This window comes from Stenella coeruleoalba (assembly GCF_951394435.1).
Source record: "Stenella coeruleoalba genome assembly, chromosome: 2".
Taxonomy (NCBI): domain Eukaryota; kingdom Metazoa; phylum Chordata; class Mammalia; order Artiodactyla; family Delphinidae; genus Stenella; species Stenella coeruleoalba.
Window position 1 is genome coordinate 82,947,411 of NC_137147.1, and position 17,244 is coordinate 82,964,654.

The 17,244-nt window shown below is 40.5% G+C and overlaps 1 protein-coding gene across 1 annotated transcript in view; it reads right to left on the bottom strand.

Annotated features, from left to right (window-relative positions):
* Nucleotides 1-790: 790 nt before the first annotated feature.
* The window catches only part of LOC307182110 (G-protein coupled receptor 176-like), a 55,490-nt gene continuing 39,036 nt past the window's right edge, over nt 791-17,244 (bottom strand). Inside the window, exon 2 of the mRNA XM_079913248.1 lies at nt 791-4,318. Coding sequence (XP_079769374.1) covers nt 4,200-4,318 — 119 coding nt within the window. The 3' untranslated portion in view covers nt 791-4,199. The remainder of the gene's footprint in view (nt 4,319-17,244) is intronic.

A 17,244-nucleotide genomic window follows, 5' to 3' on the forward strand; every position in this document is an offset into this window, starting at 1 on the left:
GATTAGTTGTTGCTACGGGCTAAGGTGAGGTCTGTGGTGGAAGGGAAGTAGTTGTCATTATAAAAGTCCTTGTGGGGCTTCCCTGGTGGCGCAGTGGTTGGGAGTCCGCCTGCCGATGCAGGGGACGCGGGTTCGTGCCCCGGTCCGGGAAGATCCCACATGCCGCGGAGCGGCTGGTCCCGTGGGCCATGGCCGCTGAGCCTGCGCGTTCGGAGCCTGTGCTCCGCAACGGGAGAGGCCACAGCAGTGAGAGGCCCGCGTACTGAAAAAAAAAAAAAAAAAAAAAAAAGTCCTTGTGGTGATGAAAATGTCCTGTATCTTGATGTAGAGATGTCAATATCCTAGTTGTGATGTTATACTAAAATCATGAAAGATGTGACCATTTGGGAAAACTGGGTACGTGGGATCTCTGTATTATTTCTTAGAACTACATGTCAATAACAGTTATCTCAAAATAAAATGTTTAATTTCAAATATATATCTCATCCTGTCAGCTGTGGGGAGAATGAATGGTAAAAAACAGGAGTAGTGAGAGTGAGCCCAGTTAGGAGAACATGAAGTCATCCAGGCAGGAGATGACTGTCCTAAAACTACCATGGTGGGAGTTGAAACAGAGAAATGGGTAGATTTGGGATGTATTGTGGAGGTATAATCAATAGTATTTGCTGATGGGTTACCCGTGGAGCGTGAAAGAAAGACAAAAGTGAAAAATGACTCCTAGATTTCCTACTTGAACAACTGACTAGATAATGGTGTCACAAACTGAGATGCGGAAGAGTCTGTTCACAGACATTTGGGATTTGAGACTATTGTTCAGTTAGTTTATCCTCCTCTTGAACAACATTCACATTTTGGATGTAAATATTTGCCCCTACAAGAGCTTCCAAGGTTCAACACAGGTTATGTTGCTTTGAATGAAACCAATGAAGAAAACATAAGCCTGAAAAGACCAGAAACAAGAAAGCACTGCTGAGTCAGAAACCCTTGTTTCCACCATTTCTTCAAGAATTGGAATACCAGAGCAAGAGAGAGTAAGACAGTGTTCCTCACTCTGAAGTTGTAAATCAACTATTTCAGGTGAACTGTCTACTTAAAATTTTATTTTTTTCCACTCAAACTGATGTTCTAGTTGAGGTGTTTTCTTCCCGATGCTTCACCTAGTTAAAGATAATTGGAGGGCCTAACGCAAAAGGCAGATGATCATGGAGCATCAGAGAACTTATTTCCTCCAAGGCACAAGGTGAAGACCTGGCACTTAAACACATGCTGGGCTCCCTCTTTCTCTAAGGCAGTGCTGGATTCTCATCCATAAACATCAACTCTTGTTTTCCTTAGGAACACGGGTCAGTGGGCTGCAGCCCCTGGTTGTCATAGCAACTGCAATTTCACACATGGAAATGTTTTGCTCAGAACACAGACTCAGAGTAGCACTTTTTTTTTTTTTGAGCATGCATTTTATCACAGGAAGGATTTGATGCCATTTCCAGTCATCTCTTCCATCTCGAATATGTTTCTCTTCTAAAATGTCACAGTGACTGAAGACCAAGACCAAGAAAGGATTTCCAGATTTCTCCCTTAATTAGACTTTTGATCGTAATTGCTCCCTTGGCTGTATCTGCCCTTGAACAGTCTCCTTTTGGTATTGTGGTCCAAGGGTATCATAAGGCCACATAATCAGACTCAGCCTGCCGGGCAACCATAAACTACTGATATATTCTCAAGGAAAGGACCTACTTACTCCTTTATTTCATGCTGTTCTTATTCTTCTGGTCTAATATTTCCTGCCAGCCCAGAAAAGAAAAAAGAACAATGTGGTTGCTCAACTTTAATATTATGATAAATAGGGAAAAGAATCCTGAAGGCAATGGTTTATTGTTCGAGAACAGTTTCCAAATGGCCCTAGAGTACATATAAAGCACATATACTACCACTCCCCCACTCTCACCATAGTGAACATTGAAAATCTACCACAGCCCTCTTTACCTCTGAGCCCAGTACAAGACCTCAGAATCCTTCTCAACACTGCATTCCAGGCAGCTGCTACCAATCAACTGGAAATGGTAAGAGCACTGACACCTACTTGCTAGCTGGGACTAGAATCTTAGCCAATGTTTCAAAAATGAAGTCCAGCACACTGACTGTAGCCGTCAAAAAATAATCCTAAGATTTTGCAAAACAAGCTGAAAACTAGTCTGTTACTTGCTTGCAAAGTCACTCACTTGCGAAGTCAACCAGTCAGTTATCAATTCAGGCAGTTAAAAATCAAACATATTTTTTGATTTATCTTGAGCCTCCATCTTTGCCCTATGGATGTTTTAGAAATGTGTTTGCTAATGCAAACAAGGTCATAGGGGAATACCAGAGAGCATGTTAGCTTTTTCCTCTTGCCCAAACAGGGGTTATGTCCTTAACTCTAAATAGCTATGCTACAAGTATATACACAGGAGAGTTAGATGGCCTGTTTGAAACACACACAGGGTCAAATGTTCCCAATGTGGTGTGTTTTCCTACAGATTTCACCCCCTTTGGGATCTGTAATTTTGGAATGTTCATTAGAAAATGACTTAATTTACCATCTTTTTCCAGGCACTGGCTACACCTCCTGTAGTAGGCTAAAGCTGGGCAATAGAGAAGAAAGGGATCTAAGCGATCAGAGGGCTCAGAACACAGGCTGGCCCCAGCATGGACGAGAGAAGCCGACTTCCACCGGCTTGCTGACAGGGATTTCAGGATGATGCTCCTCTGTGTCAGGAGATCCCTGGCTGACTCTACTCTCCTGTATGTATTTACATTTCCCAATGCTAAAGCCCACGTGAAAATGAAACATAAATTCTGTTCTTAATTATTACGATGCTGGGCACTTTGGAATATCCAGAAACTGGTTCCATTTAGAAAGCAGGAACCAGGTGGACCAACCAAGGGAATTAGCACCAATTCATTACTCTGAAGAAGAGAAACTCTCCTAAGGAGGTTCTGAGATAGTCCTGATTGTGAGCATTCTGTTCATCATGGCTCCAATAAATCCCTGACATGTCCCAGGATTTCAGTGTTTTGGCAAACTGTGACAGAATGAAGTTAATAACCTCTAGATGGCAAGCCTCCAAACACCCTCCTTATCTAAGAAAAAAAAATTTCACACAATCTTAATAGTTTGCAAAGCTTATCAACCATGATAAAATGTAGCCATGGCAGTAAATATTTTCAGGGATTATATAGTATAAGTTACTTTACCTGTAGTATGAAAAGTGTTTGAATAATTTAATTATAAAACTCTATTTTAGTATCAACATGACTAAGAAACTGTACCTTTACCAAGGCTTTGAAAAAGAAATCTTTTTTTAAAAAGATTGTGACAGGGACTTCCCTGGTGGCACAGTGGTTAAGAATCTGCCTGCCAATGCAGGGGACACGGGTTAGAGCCCTGGTCCGGGAAGATCCCACATGCCGCAGAGCAACTAAGCGCATGTGTCACATCTACTGAGCCTGCATGCCACAACTACTGAAGCCTGCATGCCTAGAGCCTGTGCTCTGCAACAAAGAGAAGCCACCGTAATGAGAAGCCTGCACACTGTGACGAAGAGTAGCCCCCACTCACCACAACTAGAGAAAGCCTGCACCCAGCAACGAAGACCCAATGCAGCCAAAAATAAATAAATAAGTAAGTTTATTTTAAAAAGATTGTGACAATCTCCATTTAACACTCTACACCCTTTATGAGTGAGATAAACAGTGCACCCAGCAGGAAACCTGACATCAGTTCACATCAGAGAGACATCAGTTAGCTGTCAACTGGAGAGCTTCTAGGATTTCAATTCAAATTTTTTTCATAAAAAATGTTAAAGTCATGTTTCACAAAGGAAGTGGTAACTTCATGTCACACCTTAACTAGATGACTATTTCAGACCTTTAGATTGAATGTTGAACTATCAGCCCAAACCCTGTGCCTTTTAACATGTTTATTCTCCCTCTGTTCCATGCAATTATTTAGGACCCTTTTCTTCCTTGGGGGCCCTTTAGGAACTTCCATTCCAGTGGCAGTTCTACAGAATGAATGTTTGTGTCCCCCACTGAAATTTCACATGTTGAAACCTAATCCCTACTGTGATAGTAATCGGAAGTGGGGCCTTTGGGGTGATTAGGTTATGAGGGTGGAGCCCTCATGAATGGGATTAGGGCCCTTATAGAAGAGACTCTGAGAGCTACCTGGGCCCTTCCACAGTGTGAGGATGCAGCAAGGATGTCTGTGAACAAGGAAGTGGGCTCTCACCAGACGCCAAATCTGCCAGTGCTTTGATCTTGGACTTCCCAGCCTCCAGAACTGTAAGATATAAATTCTTGTTGTTTAGAAGTCACGCAGTCTATGGTATTCTGTTATAGTGGCCTAAATAGACTAAAACAGGCTATCTGATTGACTGCTGACCCTCTTGGTTTAGTCCCCATTTCTGACCCTGCCTCCTCCCTTGGAGTGAGAATTTACTTCTCCTGGTTTGATTTTCAGTGTTTGCATTGTCCTTGTCCCCTGGTTTCAGCATGCATTGCCCCTAGTTCTTTGGGAACACACTCCTGTTCTCAGAAATAGAGAAGCTAACCTACTCCAAACACACACACACACACAAAATCTGAAACTAAACTTACTTCCAAATTTCCATATTGTTTTTTGTGCTTGGTTGGGGGGTTTTGTTCCATATTGTTTGAACATAAATTTTCACTAGCACAATCTAAAACCAGAGCTCAAAAAACTAAAAATAAAAAACTCAGAATTGGTCAAAACGTCATGTTTTACCAGTCATTTCACTAAAATGTACAAAGCTTTCCTATGGAAATAAAAGGTAAGAAATTTTAAACATGATATCCTACCTGATGAAATAAGTGACAAGATTCTCCCTGTTGGGAAAAGCAAGTTCACTGATGAGTTTTCTGGTCTGTGAGCTGGTTCATATAAATAAAAAACCACAGCATTGAAAATCATACAGATTCTAAGAATCCTTTCCAAAAGTCAATGGACCACTACAATTAGTTGCAAGTCACATATTTGCAACAATTCTATAAATAACCTACCTAATCCTCAAGCAGATGTAGCAGCTCTTGTGGGAAAATCATTCACATTTGTTTACATTTATTCGGTGCAAATTAAGGCTCTGAAATCATTTAGTGATCATCAAATGAGAAATGATAAGTTTTGCCATATTTTAATAAGATTTCTGATATCTACGTCTGCTCTTGAAATAATATGAACAGTCTCAACTGCCAAAATGTATCTTTAACCATTGAAAATGCTGCCACTCTGTTTAAACCTCCAAAGAGCCCCCAAAATTTGAAACCAAAACTAGCAAATGAAGAGACACTGCTTGATCTTACCTAAGACTATTCAACATTATAAAGATATCAACTTTCTCCAGTTAACGTATAACTTTAATATGAATCCAATAATAAAACCAGCAAGTTTATTTTACTCTGGAATTTGATATATTGATTTTAAATTTCATATAAAAAATGATCAATCTAAAACAATTAGGAAAACCCTGAAAAAGAAGAGCAATGTGGAGGAAATAGTTCTATTGCTCTTAAAACAACCCACGATGCTTCTTTGATTAAAGCAGTGGTACTAAGCATGAACAGATGAAAAAAATGGAACAGAATATTAAAAATACACCAAGTACATCTGGAAATTTAGAATATGATAAAGATGGCATCACAACTCACTGGGCAAAAAAAGAGAGATTTTATAATAATAAGGCTGGATCAACTAGATAACATTTAGAAAAGATCATTTTAGTTCCAAACTTCATAACATACACTAGAATAATTCTAACCATTCAGAATTATTCAGATTTAAATGTAAAAAATAAAAGCATACAAATACTAGAAGAAAAGATAGTGAGTTCTTTCATAATCTAGAAGTAGGAAACAGTTTTCTAACTATGACTTAAAATCCAAAAGCAATTAAAGACAAGACTGATTAATTTGACAACTTAAAATAATTTTCTTAAAGAAACATCTTTATGACAAAAAGAAAAACTGTAAGTAAAGTCAAAAGACAAATCACAAATTGGGAGAAAATATCTGCAATTTATACAAAAGACTAATCTCCCTAATGTATAAAGCGCTCTAAAACACTGAGAAGGAGAAAGACCAAAACCCAATAGAAAATAATGCACTCTCCCTCTTCCCCCAAAAAGGGGCAGACAGTTCATAGAATAAGAAAGGCAAATAGCCCTTAAAAATATGGGGAAAATGCTTACTCTCACAATAAGAAATTAAACTACATTTGGGGACTTCCCTGGTGGCACAGTGGTTAAGAATCTGCCTGCCAATGCAGGGGACACGGGTTCGAGCCCTGGTCCGGGAAGATCCCACATGCCGCAGAGCAACTAACCCCGCGCGCCACAACTACTGAGCCTGTGCTCTAGAGCCCACGAGCCACAACTACTGAAGCCCACATGCCTAGAGGCCGTGCTCCGCAACAAGAGAAGCCTTTGCAGTGAGAAGCCTGTGCACCGCAACAGAGTATCCCCCGCTCGCCACAACTAGAGAAAAGCCCGCATGCAGAAACAAAGACCCAATGCAGCCTAAAATAAATAAATAAATTTATAAAAACAAAAACGAAAAACAACTACATTTGGATGCCATTTCTCAGCTATCATATTGACAACACATTGTGTTGGCAAGGCTTTGGAGAAATAGGTAATTTTGTACATTGCTGGTGGGAATGTAAAATGCTTTAAACGCTATGGAAGGAATATGTAACAAATTTCCATATGCATTGGCAACATCTAACAAAATTATATATGCTTTACTTTTTGACCCAGCAATTCCACTTCTATGAATCCATTTAGAAGATTTCCTTCCACTAATACAAAACAACATATAATACAGTTATTCATTGCAGCATTATTTGTAAAAGACTGGAAACAAAACAAATGTCCACCAATAAGGGACCAACCGAATAAACTATCTATGTCCATACCATGGAGTACTGTAAATCATAAAAAAGGACGAGAAAGATTTATATGATATGAAAGGACGTTTTCCAAGATATTTTGTTAAATGAAAATGCAAAGTGTAGAACAGTATATAGGGTATGCTACCTTTTGTATAAGAAAGGGTGGGAAATAAGATATTTGCTTCTTTTTGCAAAAGCAATACCAGAAGGATAAACCTAAAGCTTATGAAAATGCATACCTATAAAATGGAAGGGGATGATTGTAAAGGACAGGGCTGGGACTTTCTAGTTACCCCTTTCTATATGGTTCTCAATTCTGAACACGGTAAATGTTTTACTTATTTAACAGGTAATCTTAAAAGGGGAAAAGCAAATGCTATAATTGAACAAAACATAAATGACCGAACATAATTTTATCTCAAATTAATACCATAACCACACAGAGAAAAGAATAATTTCAAGCAGTGTTTGAACGCACTACTCTGTATATCCTGGGCAGTGTATAGTCTGAGGACAAAAAGAACCGCCAGAAAATCTTAAACTTCACTGGCATATTTATTGTCTGTGCCACGTATGAAGCTAATTTAAGTATATTCTAGAATGAAGAAAATAAGTAAACGTATTAATGTCATAAAAGAAAGAGATAAAAATATAAAATACAAAATCAGAACTTTGATTCTTATTCTGAAAAATGTGTTTTCTTTTTCTAAAATGTACTTTTTCAAGGATACCATAAACGTATCAAGAAACAAAACACGGAAACATTTGAGGAAGGTGGTTAGTCTGGAAATCAGACTGTAAAGCGGCATGAGAAGCGGGTGGGGTAGGGTGAGAGTAGAAAGAGTAGGATTACCCATATTCTAAAACTGAGGAAACAGAAGGAACAGCAGGATCAGGCAAAGGAGACAGCATGTGTTTTAGGACTGAAGGGAAGGAAAGAATGGAAACCTGAGAAAGACAGAAACAGAGAGGAGAGAGAGAACAAATATGAATATAAACAACCTACAGAACAGGGTCACGAAGAGCCCAGAATCCAGGTACACGATTAATTTTAGAAAGATGGTTCTCACTCTGAGAATGGAGAGCAAGGTGGCCGGTGATATCCTAAGGTAAAGATGGAAAGTACAGAACTTATCTGAGGGTGCTCGTGCCCACTGACCCCAGTTAGTTCCATAATATAAGGGCTAGAAGCCTAGTGGGGCCAAAGCCACACGAACCTGCCCCCAGCATGCTGAGTGGGGCTCAGGGCTCTGCTGGAAGGTGCGATAGCACCACGGAACAGGGGCAGCAGACTCAAGCTGGGGTTCAGGCTCCAGATTTTGAGGATGAGAATGAGGCAGAGAAGGATGGGGAGAATTGACACCATGTGCCCAGACATGGAGGTCTGGAAATGCATGACTTTTCGGGAAACAGCTGTTCAGAGGGGCGGCCAGGGGTGGACCAGATGTGAAAGCAGCTTAGGAGTTTGAACTGCACCCTGAGGCTATGGAAGGCCACTGAAGGATTTCACACAGCTGAGTGAAATGAGCAGATACGGATTTTAGAACAATTGGAGGACAGCGAGACAGACACATACACAGCACAGAAACTGTTCTCAGCGGAGAGAGATAAAATTCTAAAGGAATAAGCATGAGGTCAGACTGACAGAGGGTTAAGATTCAGAGTGAGGAGTGGAAGCAGGGCTAAGGCGGAGGGAGGAGCATGGCGTTTCCTGACCACCCTTTACAATGAGTGATTAGAACTGCGGCATCCTTGCTCAAGTAGTTCGGGAATAAGAGACAATTTGGGTACCTGGGGGGCAAGATTTTATAGAAGCTTTGAAGCCTCTTCCAATCTGAATGTTAACTGGATTCTAGCTATTTGCTCAGGCTGACCCAACCAAACGTAGGTCATGATGCTCCCCTCAGAGTCAATAAGTGACACATCGCTAGAGAAGTGGGTTGGGCTGTGAGGACCTTCCACCATCGCCTATAACTGCTAAGTGAGAAGGGAAGCAGAAATGAATGAATTGAAGTTTATGCTGGCCCAAGGAGAAAGCAGGAGAGGGAAGATATGAACAGAAAGTAAGTCTAGGATAATGAACAGCCACCCACCAATTGATTTCTTCAGACTCTTGGAGTCTTTATCACTTTTTGGACACATCTGGCTGTTGGTTAGGAGAAAGTGATCGATGAGGTGACCAGAACACAGGCTGTAGGAAAATACAGGTTTTTCTCAGCAAAACCAATCTGTACACCAGGCTAAGAACAAACAGGCCCCAGTGCCAACTGTGGGTGTAGGGGAGCTTCTAAATGAAAGCAGTGGGGCAGGTAGGGTCAGAGGATTTTAGTAGAACATACAATGAGACACAAAATAGGAATTAACAACTTGGGCACTTCTTCACCAGGATGGGCACATTGCTAAGTGCTGCTGACTAAATGTTTGTGTCCCCCCAAATTCATATGTTGAATCCCTAACCCCAATGTGATGCTATTAAGAGGTGGGGCCTTTGGGAGGTAATTAGCTTTAGATCAGATCATGAGGGTGGAACCCTCGTGATGGAATTAGTGCCCTTATAAGAAGAGGAAGAGGGATTCCCTGGTGGTGCAGTGGTTGAGAGTCCGCCTGCCGATGCAGGGGACACGGGTTTGTGCCCCAGTCCGGGAAGATCCCACATGCCGTGGAGCGGCTAGGCCCGTGAGCCATGGCCACTGAGCCTGCGCGTCTGGAGCCTGTGCTCCGCAATCGGAGAGGCCACAGCAGTGAGAGGCCCGCGTACCACAAAAAAAAAAAAAAAAAAAAAAAGAAGAGGAAGAGAGAGAAGAAGAGAGAGAAGTCTCTTCCCATGTGCACACCCTGAGGAAAGGCCATGTGAGCACCCAGCAAGAAAGTGGCTGTCTGCAAGCCAGGAAGAGGATCCTCACAAGGAATCGAATCTGCTGGCACCCTGATCTTGGATTTCTCAGCCTCCATAATGGTGAGAAATAAATATTTGTTGTTTTAGACACCCAGTATGTGGTCTTTTTGTTATAACCAAATAAGAGCTGACTAAATAGGCACCTTACATGGGGCAGTCAAGGAGGTCACCCCAAGACAGAGTAATGCTTTATGCTTATAGCCAATTTTAAAAACTGCTTTTCCAAAGGCTTGCTGTGCTTTTATGGGCTCTCAAGACAGAGGCTTTATCTAGGACATATATCTTTAATTAGTGCTAATATAAGCACATTAACCCAGTGGTTACAATTACATGTGGGACTACACCAAAATTTCAGTAACCAATCAGCTTGACAGTCTTCTGTGCAGCCCGTTAAATGCAGGGGCTGCCTGGAGGGTGTTTGCGCCCACAGGAAGAAGCAAGAGGGGCCAGCCCAGGGTCTCTCCCTCTTCGGACACTTGACCTTCACCTGAGTGACCTGTCTTCAGCAAGGTAGCAGGCTCAGCTTCATAAGAGGGCCTGACTACACTGGGAAAAGGAATAGGCTTGAGGAAATAAGAGTTCCTCAAGTCAGCACCTTAGCCCTACAGAAATTCCCTGAGACATCTAAGGTTCCAAAAACACTGTACATACACTCCCCTCTTCATTTCATTCAAGTGGCTGCACTGCCCTTCACTTCACACATCTGTTTGTTTTTGCAAGTTAAAAAATAAATGTAGAGAACCGTTTGGTGAGCTTTTTGTTTTGCAATTTTACAGCCCATAATTTTACAACAGAGTCCCTGTGTAGGACTCTATTGTAGGTACTTTGAAAACTAATTAGGTTTGGTGAAATTAAAAGTTCTCAATACTTTTTCCTCCATAAAACTGATTAAAGGGAAAGTAGGGATCCTTAGATCTGGGGTTCCAGACGCCCAGCAGGTGAAGCCATGGGAAGCTGTGGCAAGCTGCTCCTGTGACATCCCCACTGAGCCCTGGAGAAGGGCTCTTCATGATGCTGACCTCGGGCAGGTCTCTTGGCTCCCAGAGGTCCAGTCTTGAGCCACCAGTCCTCCGGATGGAGGCCACATGTCACAGCTATTTACAAAGCGAGTCTCCGCGGCCAAATTGTACTTCTCAGTCACCTCTTTTCTCTTTTCCCCTCATCTTCATCTCCTCTTTTTAATCTTTTATTCTCTTTTTAATCCCTTCCTGCTTTCATTTTCCTTTCGATTATCATGACCAATTCTTGTTCAAAGGTCTACTGCCTCCCTGCAATAGCACAATATTAATCTTTCACCCCAGTCACATTTGATTCTTAGAGCTATCCCCCATCTCTTCCAGCTGTGTCTCCAAATAGTCTCAGTGCATTGTGAGAAAAAAAAGTAGACATCACAGCTGTCTCATTAACAAACATGTGGGGTGACACCGTATCTAGAATTTTGTGGAGTTATTAGGGGGCATGTTAGCCTCGTAGGACTGCTGTAACAAGTGACCACAAATTTAGTGGCTTAAAACAATACAAATTTATTTTCTTACAGTTCTGGAGGTCAGAGGTCCAAAATCAGTTTCCCTGGGCTAAAGTTAAGGTGTTTGTAGGGACGGTTCCTTTAGAAACTCGAGGGGAGAATCTGTCTCCCTGCCTCTCTAGCTTCTGGAGGTTACCTACATTCTACACAGCTCATGACCCCTTCCTCTGATCACTCCAACCTCCTGCTTGTCACACCTCCTTCTGCAGTTAAATCTCCCTCTGGCTTCCTACATTGTTGATTACACTTAAATCCCACCCAGCTAATCCTAGAAAATCTCATCTTAAAATCCTAACTTAATCACATCTGCAAAATCCCTTTTGTCATATAAGGTAATAGTCATAGGCTCCAAGGATTAGGATGTGGATATCTTGAGAGGCCATTATTCAGCCTACCACAGGGGACTTAAGTAACTCCATCCATTTCTGTTTCTTTCAGGAGAGCCAGTGAAAGGGAGTGACATCATTCAGGGATAACCATAAATCTGCTCCTTTTAGGAGAAAATGGTAAATTCCAGTACTTTACCAGTAACATATTATTTGTGACATCTCACAACTTAACAGTATGTCCTAACATCATAATTAGGAAAAGTAATAAAGTGGAGAGTTGGTGTGGTAGGCAGAATTCTAAAATGACCCCAACATTCCCTACCCTGGTGTACGCACGCGGTATAATCTTCTGCCCTTGAGTGTGGGTGGGACCTGTGATTATGATGAAATGTCACTCTCTTGATTGCACTACATGATTTTTTTTTGGCTTTCACATTACAACCTCACTCTATGAGAAACTAACTAGTCATGCACTAAAGTTCTTCTCATTAATGGATATTTAATGGAAGGTCTGCCTCTAAGTAGACCAACCAAGTGGAATGGAACTTCTATTGGCTCTTTGCACCTGCCCCACTACCACCAGCCAGCCAACCACCACAATTGCTATTCAGGTCATTAGATCACTTACTTTTCATCTTATTCTCTTCTTGGTCCTCCTTTTGGCCAATATATTCATTAACCATGTCTTTATCACCAAGTCTTTATTTGCAGAAATGTGCAAAGCCAGATGATGAAATTCAGACTAATATAGTTTACCCCCATTAATTGTTCTGATTAAAGATTTTCCAGGCTAGATATTAAAATTACTGGGTAAAATGAAATTTGTGAAATCAACTTGCCATGTTTTACCTAAAACCTAACCATATGAAGAACTCAAAATGTATTATATAAAAGTTAGGTACCAAGAGGCTGGTTATAAGTCCAAGTGACTTGTTTAAGGTTGCAGTCTCTCTCTGTGTTTCCACCAAATGGGATAGGTAGGTGAAAGCTTCGGTACCAGTCATCTTCCTCTTCTTTTCACTGATATTTCTTAGAATTGGGCATCTTTTTCTAAGACACACAGCTGTAGTGGTAGGTAAAACCCCCTCCTTAATGACTCCCCAAGAGTTGACAATCCATCAGACACTCACCAATGACTCCTCATGTGGATGATCTGCTGATGAGAACAGTCCTAAAGTCTGTGAAACCATCAATTTTCACCAGACCAAGCCTTCTTCTCACCTTCTTCTAAATTAATATTAGGCTAATCGGTGTCCATTTTTAATACTGATCCCTTCTTAAAGAATAAACCCCAAAGTTTTTCCACATCTTCAGTCACTTTTCTTTCATTATTGTTGTGTATTGTTAACTGCACAGGGATGGTGGTTTGCATGCACTACATGATTTGCAGTTCGTCCTTCAGAAACTTCCTGGTGTTAAATAAGTCATCTTGCAAACTTGAAGAATTCAACATTATCTCTTCACCTTTCATCATCTTTACTTTCTTCAGAGCCAATAAGAATTAGAGTAATAAATGGAGCTGGAGGAATCAGCCTCCCAGACTTCAGACTATACAACGAAGCTACAGTAATCAAGACAGTATGGTACTGGCACAAAAACAGAAATATAGATCAATGGAACAGGGTAGAAAGCCCAGAGGTAAACCCACACACATATGGTCACCTTATTTTTTTTTTTTTTTTTGCGGTACGCGGGCCTCTCACCGCTGTGGCCTCTCCCGTCGTGGAGCACAGGCTCCGGACGCGCAGGCTCAGCGGCCATGGCTCACAGGCGCAGCCGCTCCGCGGCATGTGGGATCTTCCCGGACCGGGGCACGAACCCGCGTCCCCTGCATTGGCAGGCGGACTCTCAACCACTGCGCCACCAGGGAAGCCCTGGTCACCTTATTTTTGATAAAGGAGGCGAGAATATACAATGGAGAAAAGACACCCTCTTCAATAAGTGGTGCTGGGAAAACTGGACAGCTACATGTAAAAGAATGAAATTAGAACACTCCCTAACACCATACACAAAAATAAACTCAAAATGCATTAATGACCTAAATGTAAGGCCAAACACTATAAAACTCTTAGAGGAAAACAAAGGCAGAATACTCTATGACATAAATCACAGCAAGATCCTTTTTGACCACCTCCTAGAGAAATGGAAATAAAAACAAAAATAAACAAATGGGACCTAATGAAACTTAAAAGCTTTTGCACAGCAAAGGAAACCATAAACAAGATGAAAAGGCAGCTCTCAGAATAGGAGAAAATATTTGCAAATGAAGCAACTGACAAAGGATTAATCTCCAAAACATACAAGCAACTCATGCAGCTCAATACCAAAAACACAAACAACCCAATCCAAAAATGGGTAGAAGATCTAAATAGAGATTTCTCCAAAGAAGATATACAGATTGCCAACAAACACATGAAAGGATGCTCAACATCACTAGTGATTAGAGAAATGCAAATCAAACCCACAATGAGGTATCACCTCACACCAGTCAGAATGGCCATCATCAAAAAATCTACAAACAATAAATGCTGGAAGGGGTGTGGAGAAAAGGGAACCCTCTTGCACTGTTGGTGGGAATGTAACTTGATACAGCCACTATGGAGAACAGTATGGAGGTTCCTTAAAAAACTAAAAATAGAACTACCATACGACCCAGCAATCCCACTACTGGGCATATACCCTGAGAAAACCATAATTCATAAAGAGTCATGTACCACAATGTTCATTGCAGCTCTATCTACAATAGCCAGGGCATGGAAGCAACCTAAGTGTCCATCAGCAGATGAATGGATAAAGAAGATGTGGCACATATATACAATGGAATATTACTCAGCCATAAAAAGAAACGAAATTGAGTTATTTGTAGTGAGGTGGATGGACCTAGAGTTTGCATACAGAGTGAAGTAAGTCAGAAAGAGAAAAACAAATACCGTATGCTAACACATATATATGGAATCTAAAAAAAAAACATTGGTTCTGAAGAACCTAGGGGCAGGACAGGAATAAAGACACAGATGTAGAGAATGGACTTGAGCACACGGGGAGGGGGCAGGGTAAGCTGGGACAAAGTGAGAGAGTGGCATGGACATATATACACTACCAAATGTAAAACAGAGAGCTAGTGGGAAGCAGCCACATAGCACGGGGTGATCAGGTCGGTGCTTTGTGACCACCTAGAGGGGTAGGATAGGGAGGGTGGGAGGCAAATGCAAGAGGGAGGAGATATCGGGATATATGTATATGTATAGCTGGTTCACTTTGTTATACAGCAGAAACTAACACACCATTGTAAATCAATTATACTCCAATAAAGATGTTAAAAAAAAGAATTAGCGTAATAGAATGCTCCTTCTCATCACTTTCATAGACATTATATGAGGTTAATGATGTTCATGAAACCCCTCAAAATTAGGTACAAGGCCAGCAAACGTGAGTCCAGCATAGACTAATAGAAAAGGGAAGCCAGTCCACAACCAATACCACATGTGTTGCTGGCAGGCAGAGTTGATTCCCCTTTTCTAGGGAAGGTTGCTTTGTTTCTAACTATCCAAGCTGGGTTGTTTTTTTTTTTTTTTTTTGAATTCCTAAATATAGGAGGTGCTATCTTGTTTTCTGAGCATGGTAAAAGTACAAGCAACCATTTCTGAAAACATCTTAGATTATTATGACAATACGAATGTCAATGTCTATTGTTTATTTAACTACAAAGGTATCATAATTTGTTTGGTAAAATTTGTTTTCTGAGAAATATTTTTCTTTGCAGAATCTGCACTAGATGGACAAATATTTGCATATCACTCTTAGAACTGACATTTTAAAGGCATTCCTGGATAAACACATATGTTCGTACACAAGCAAAGTTGACTCATTCATAAATATTGAGTTTTTCAATGCTATGTTTGTAGCCAGTTTAAAGTATTAGGAAGACCACTAGATTGAGAGTCAACAGCCAGATTCTCATCCAATCTGCCACTCTAAGAGCTTGGTCAAATCTATGAGCTTGATTCTAGGAGGTTGGTCAAATCCTCTCAATTTCTTCACATATAAAATGGGATTATAATGCCAATCCTCTTTACCTGCCAAAAAAATGAAAAAATATACATGAAAATGTTTTGAAAACTACAAAGTATGATAAACATTTAAAATAGTCTCATTATCATTTTGCTTAACTCAAAGAAGTTTCTCACACATACACATATGCTCATCATCAACTTCAACTGATTTATCTGGTGTGTATTTTTTGCAGATATTTGAATCTATTCTATATTCCTCCCAAAGTTTACTGTTTTTAAAAGAATATTTTTAAAAAGAAGAAGAGTATTGGGCAGTAGAATTTTAAAAATTGCTTCAGCATTCATACACCCGTAACCCCTTTCAAGGTCCTAGTAACATGCATTTAAAATTGATATTAAACAAATAAAACAAATAACAGACGCCACACTCCATTAAGTGGGAATTGCAGGAATCTCTTTTCCCTTTGCATATAGGAAATCTCATTGCTACCATCCTCTTGTACACAAGGAATTCAGGCCCAATAAGACTGGATTTCCCACACCTTCTCTCTCATCTTCTAGAATCCTAGATCAGTGTGGGCTGCTGTTCTCAAACTGGTGTCCTACCAGTTTGCATGTTTGAATGCAAGAGGTATGTTAAGAATGTTTATGCTTATATTAATGATTTTTATACGTTAATTTCTATTGCTGTTATTAGGGGATGGCCTATTCAATATCTCATGAAAACTAGCATTTTTCTTAGCTTATATTCTGGTGGAAATTTTCACAGTGGCCAGGTAGATGCTCTAAGAATATGTGGTCTACAATATCTTTTGTTCCTTCGAGGTGGTCTTAGAATCAGGGGGAAAAATGGTTACTTATTCAACTTACAAATAGAGTCATCTCTCCATTTCCAGAGCTTGGCTGCCTTATCTGTTTAATTTTATTTTATCCTATTTTTCTTAATAAATCAATTAAAAGCCTCACACAAAAAAATCCAATTACTGAGTCTAGCAGCTCTGAAAACACCTAACGGAAATCCATGTTGATCCCCAGTGCTATTTATATTCTCTCCTCTTTCATTCTTTAGTTTGTTGCCTCTTTAGGCTTGGAGAGATCTCTTTTATCAAAGTTACTGTTGCCAGGAAACATAATAACAAGATGGAGAACAAAAGCTATGAGCACAATAGGTTTACCTTCTCCCCTCCCTATCCACACAAATATGTTCAAGTAGACATCCCTGAACACACACTCATCTACAATCACGTTCACCCAGAGCCATCCATATCCAAATGTAAGCTGTAAACACAACAGATGCCCCCATCAAATTCGAGCGAATACTGTTCTAAACATCATTACCCTTGATACAATTAGCATCCACCTCTGAACTAGGTCACAAGTACATTAAACCCAGGCCTCCCAGTCCCGAACTCCATGCTCTTTCTACTACACATGCAATATTTCCTGATAGGAGTGTTCAAAAAAATGAGGCACGTGCATTTTCCTTCACTACAAATATTTCTTGCTTTTAGTTATGAAACTACTTTAAAGCCCTTTGG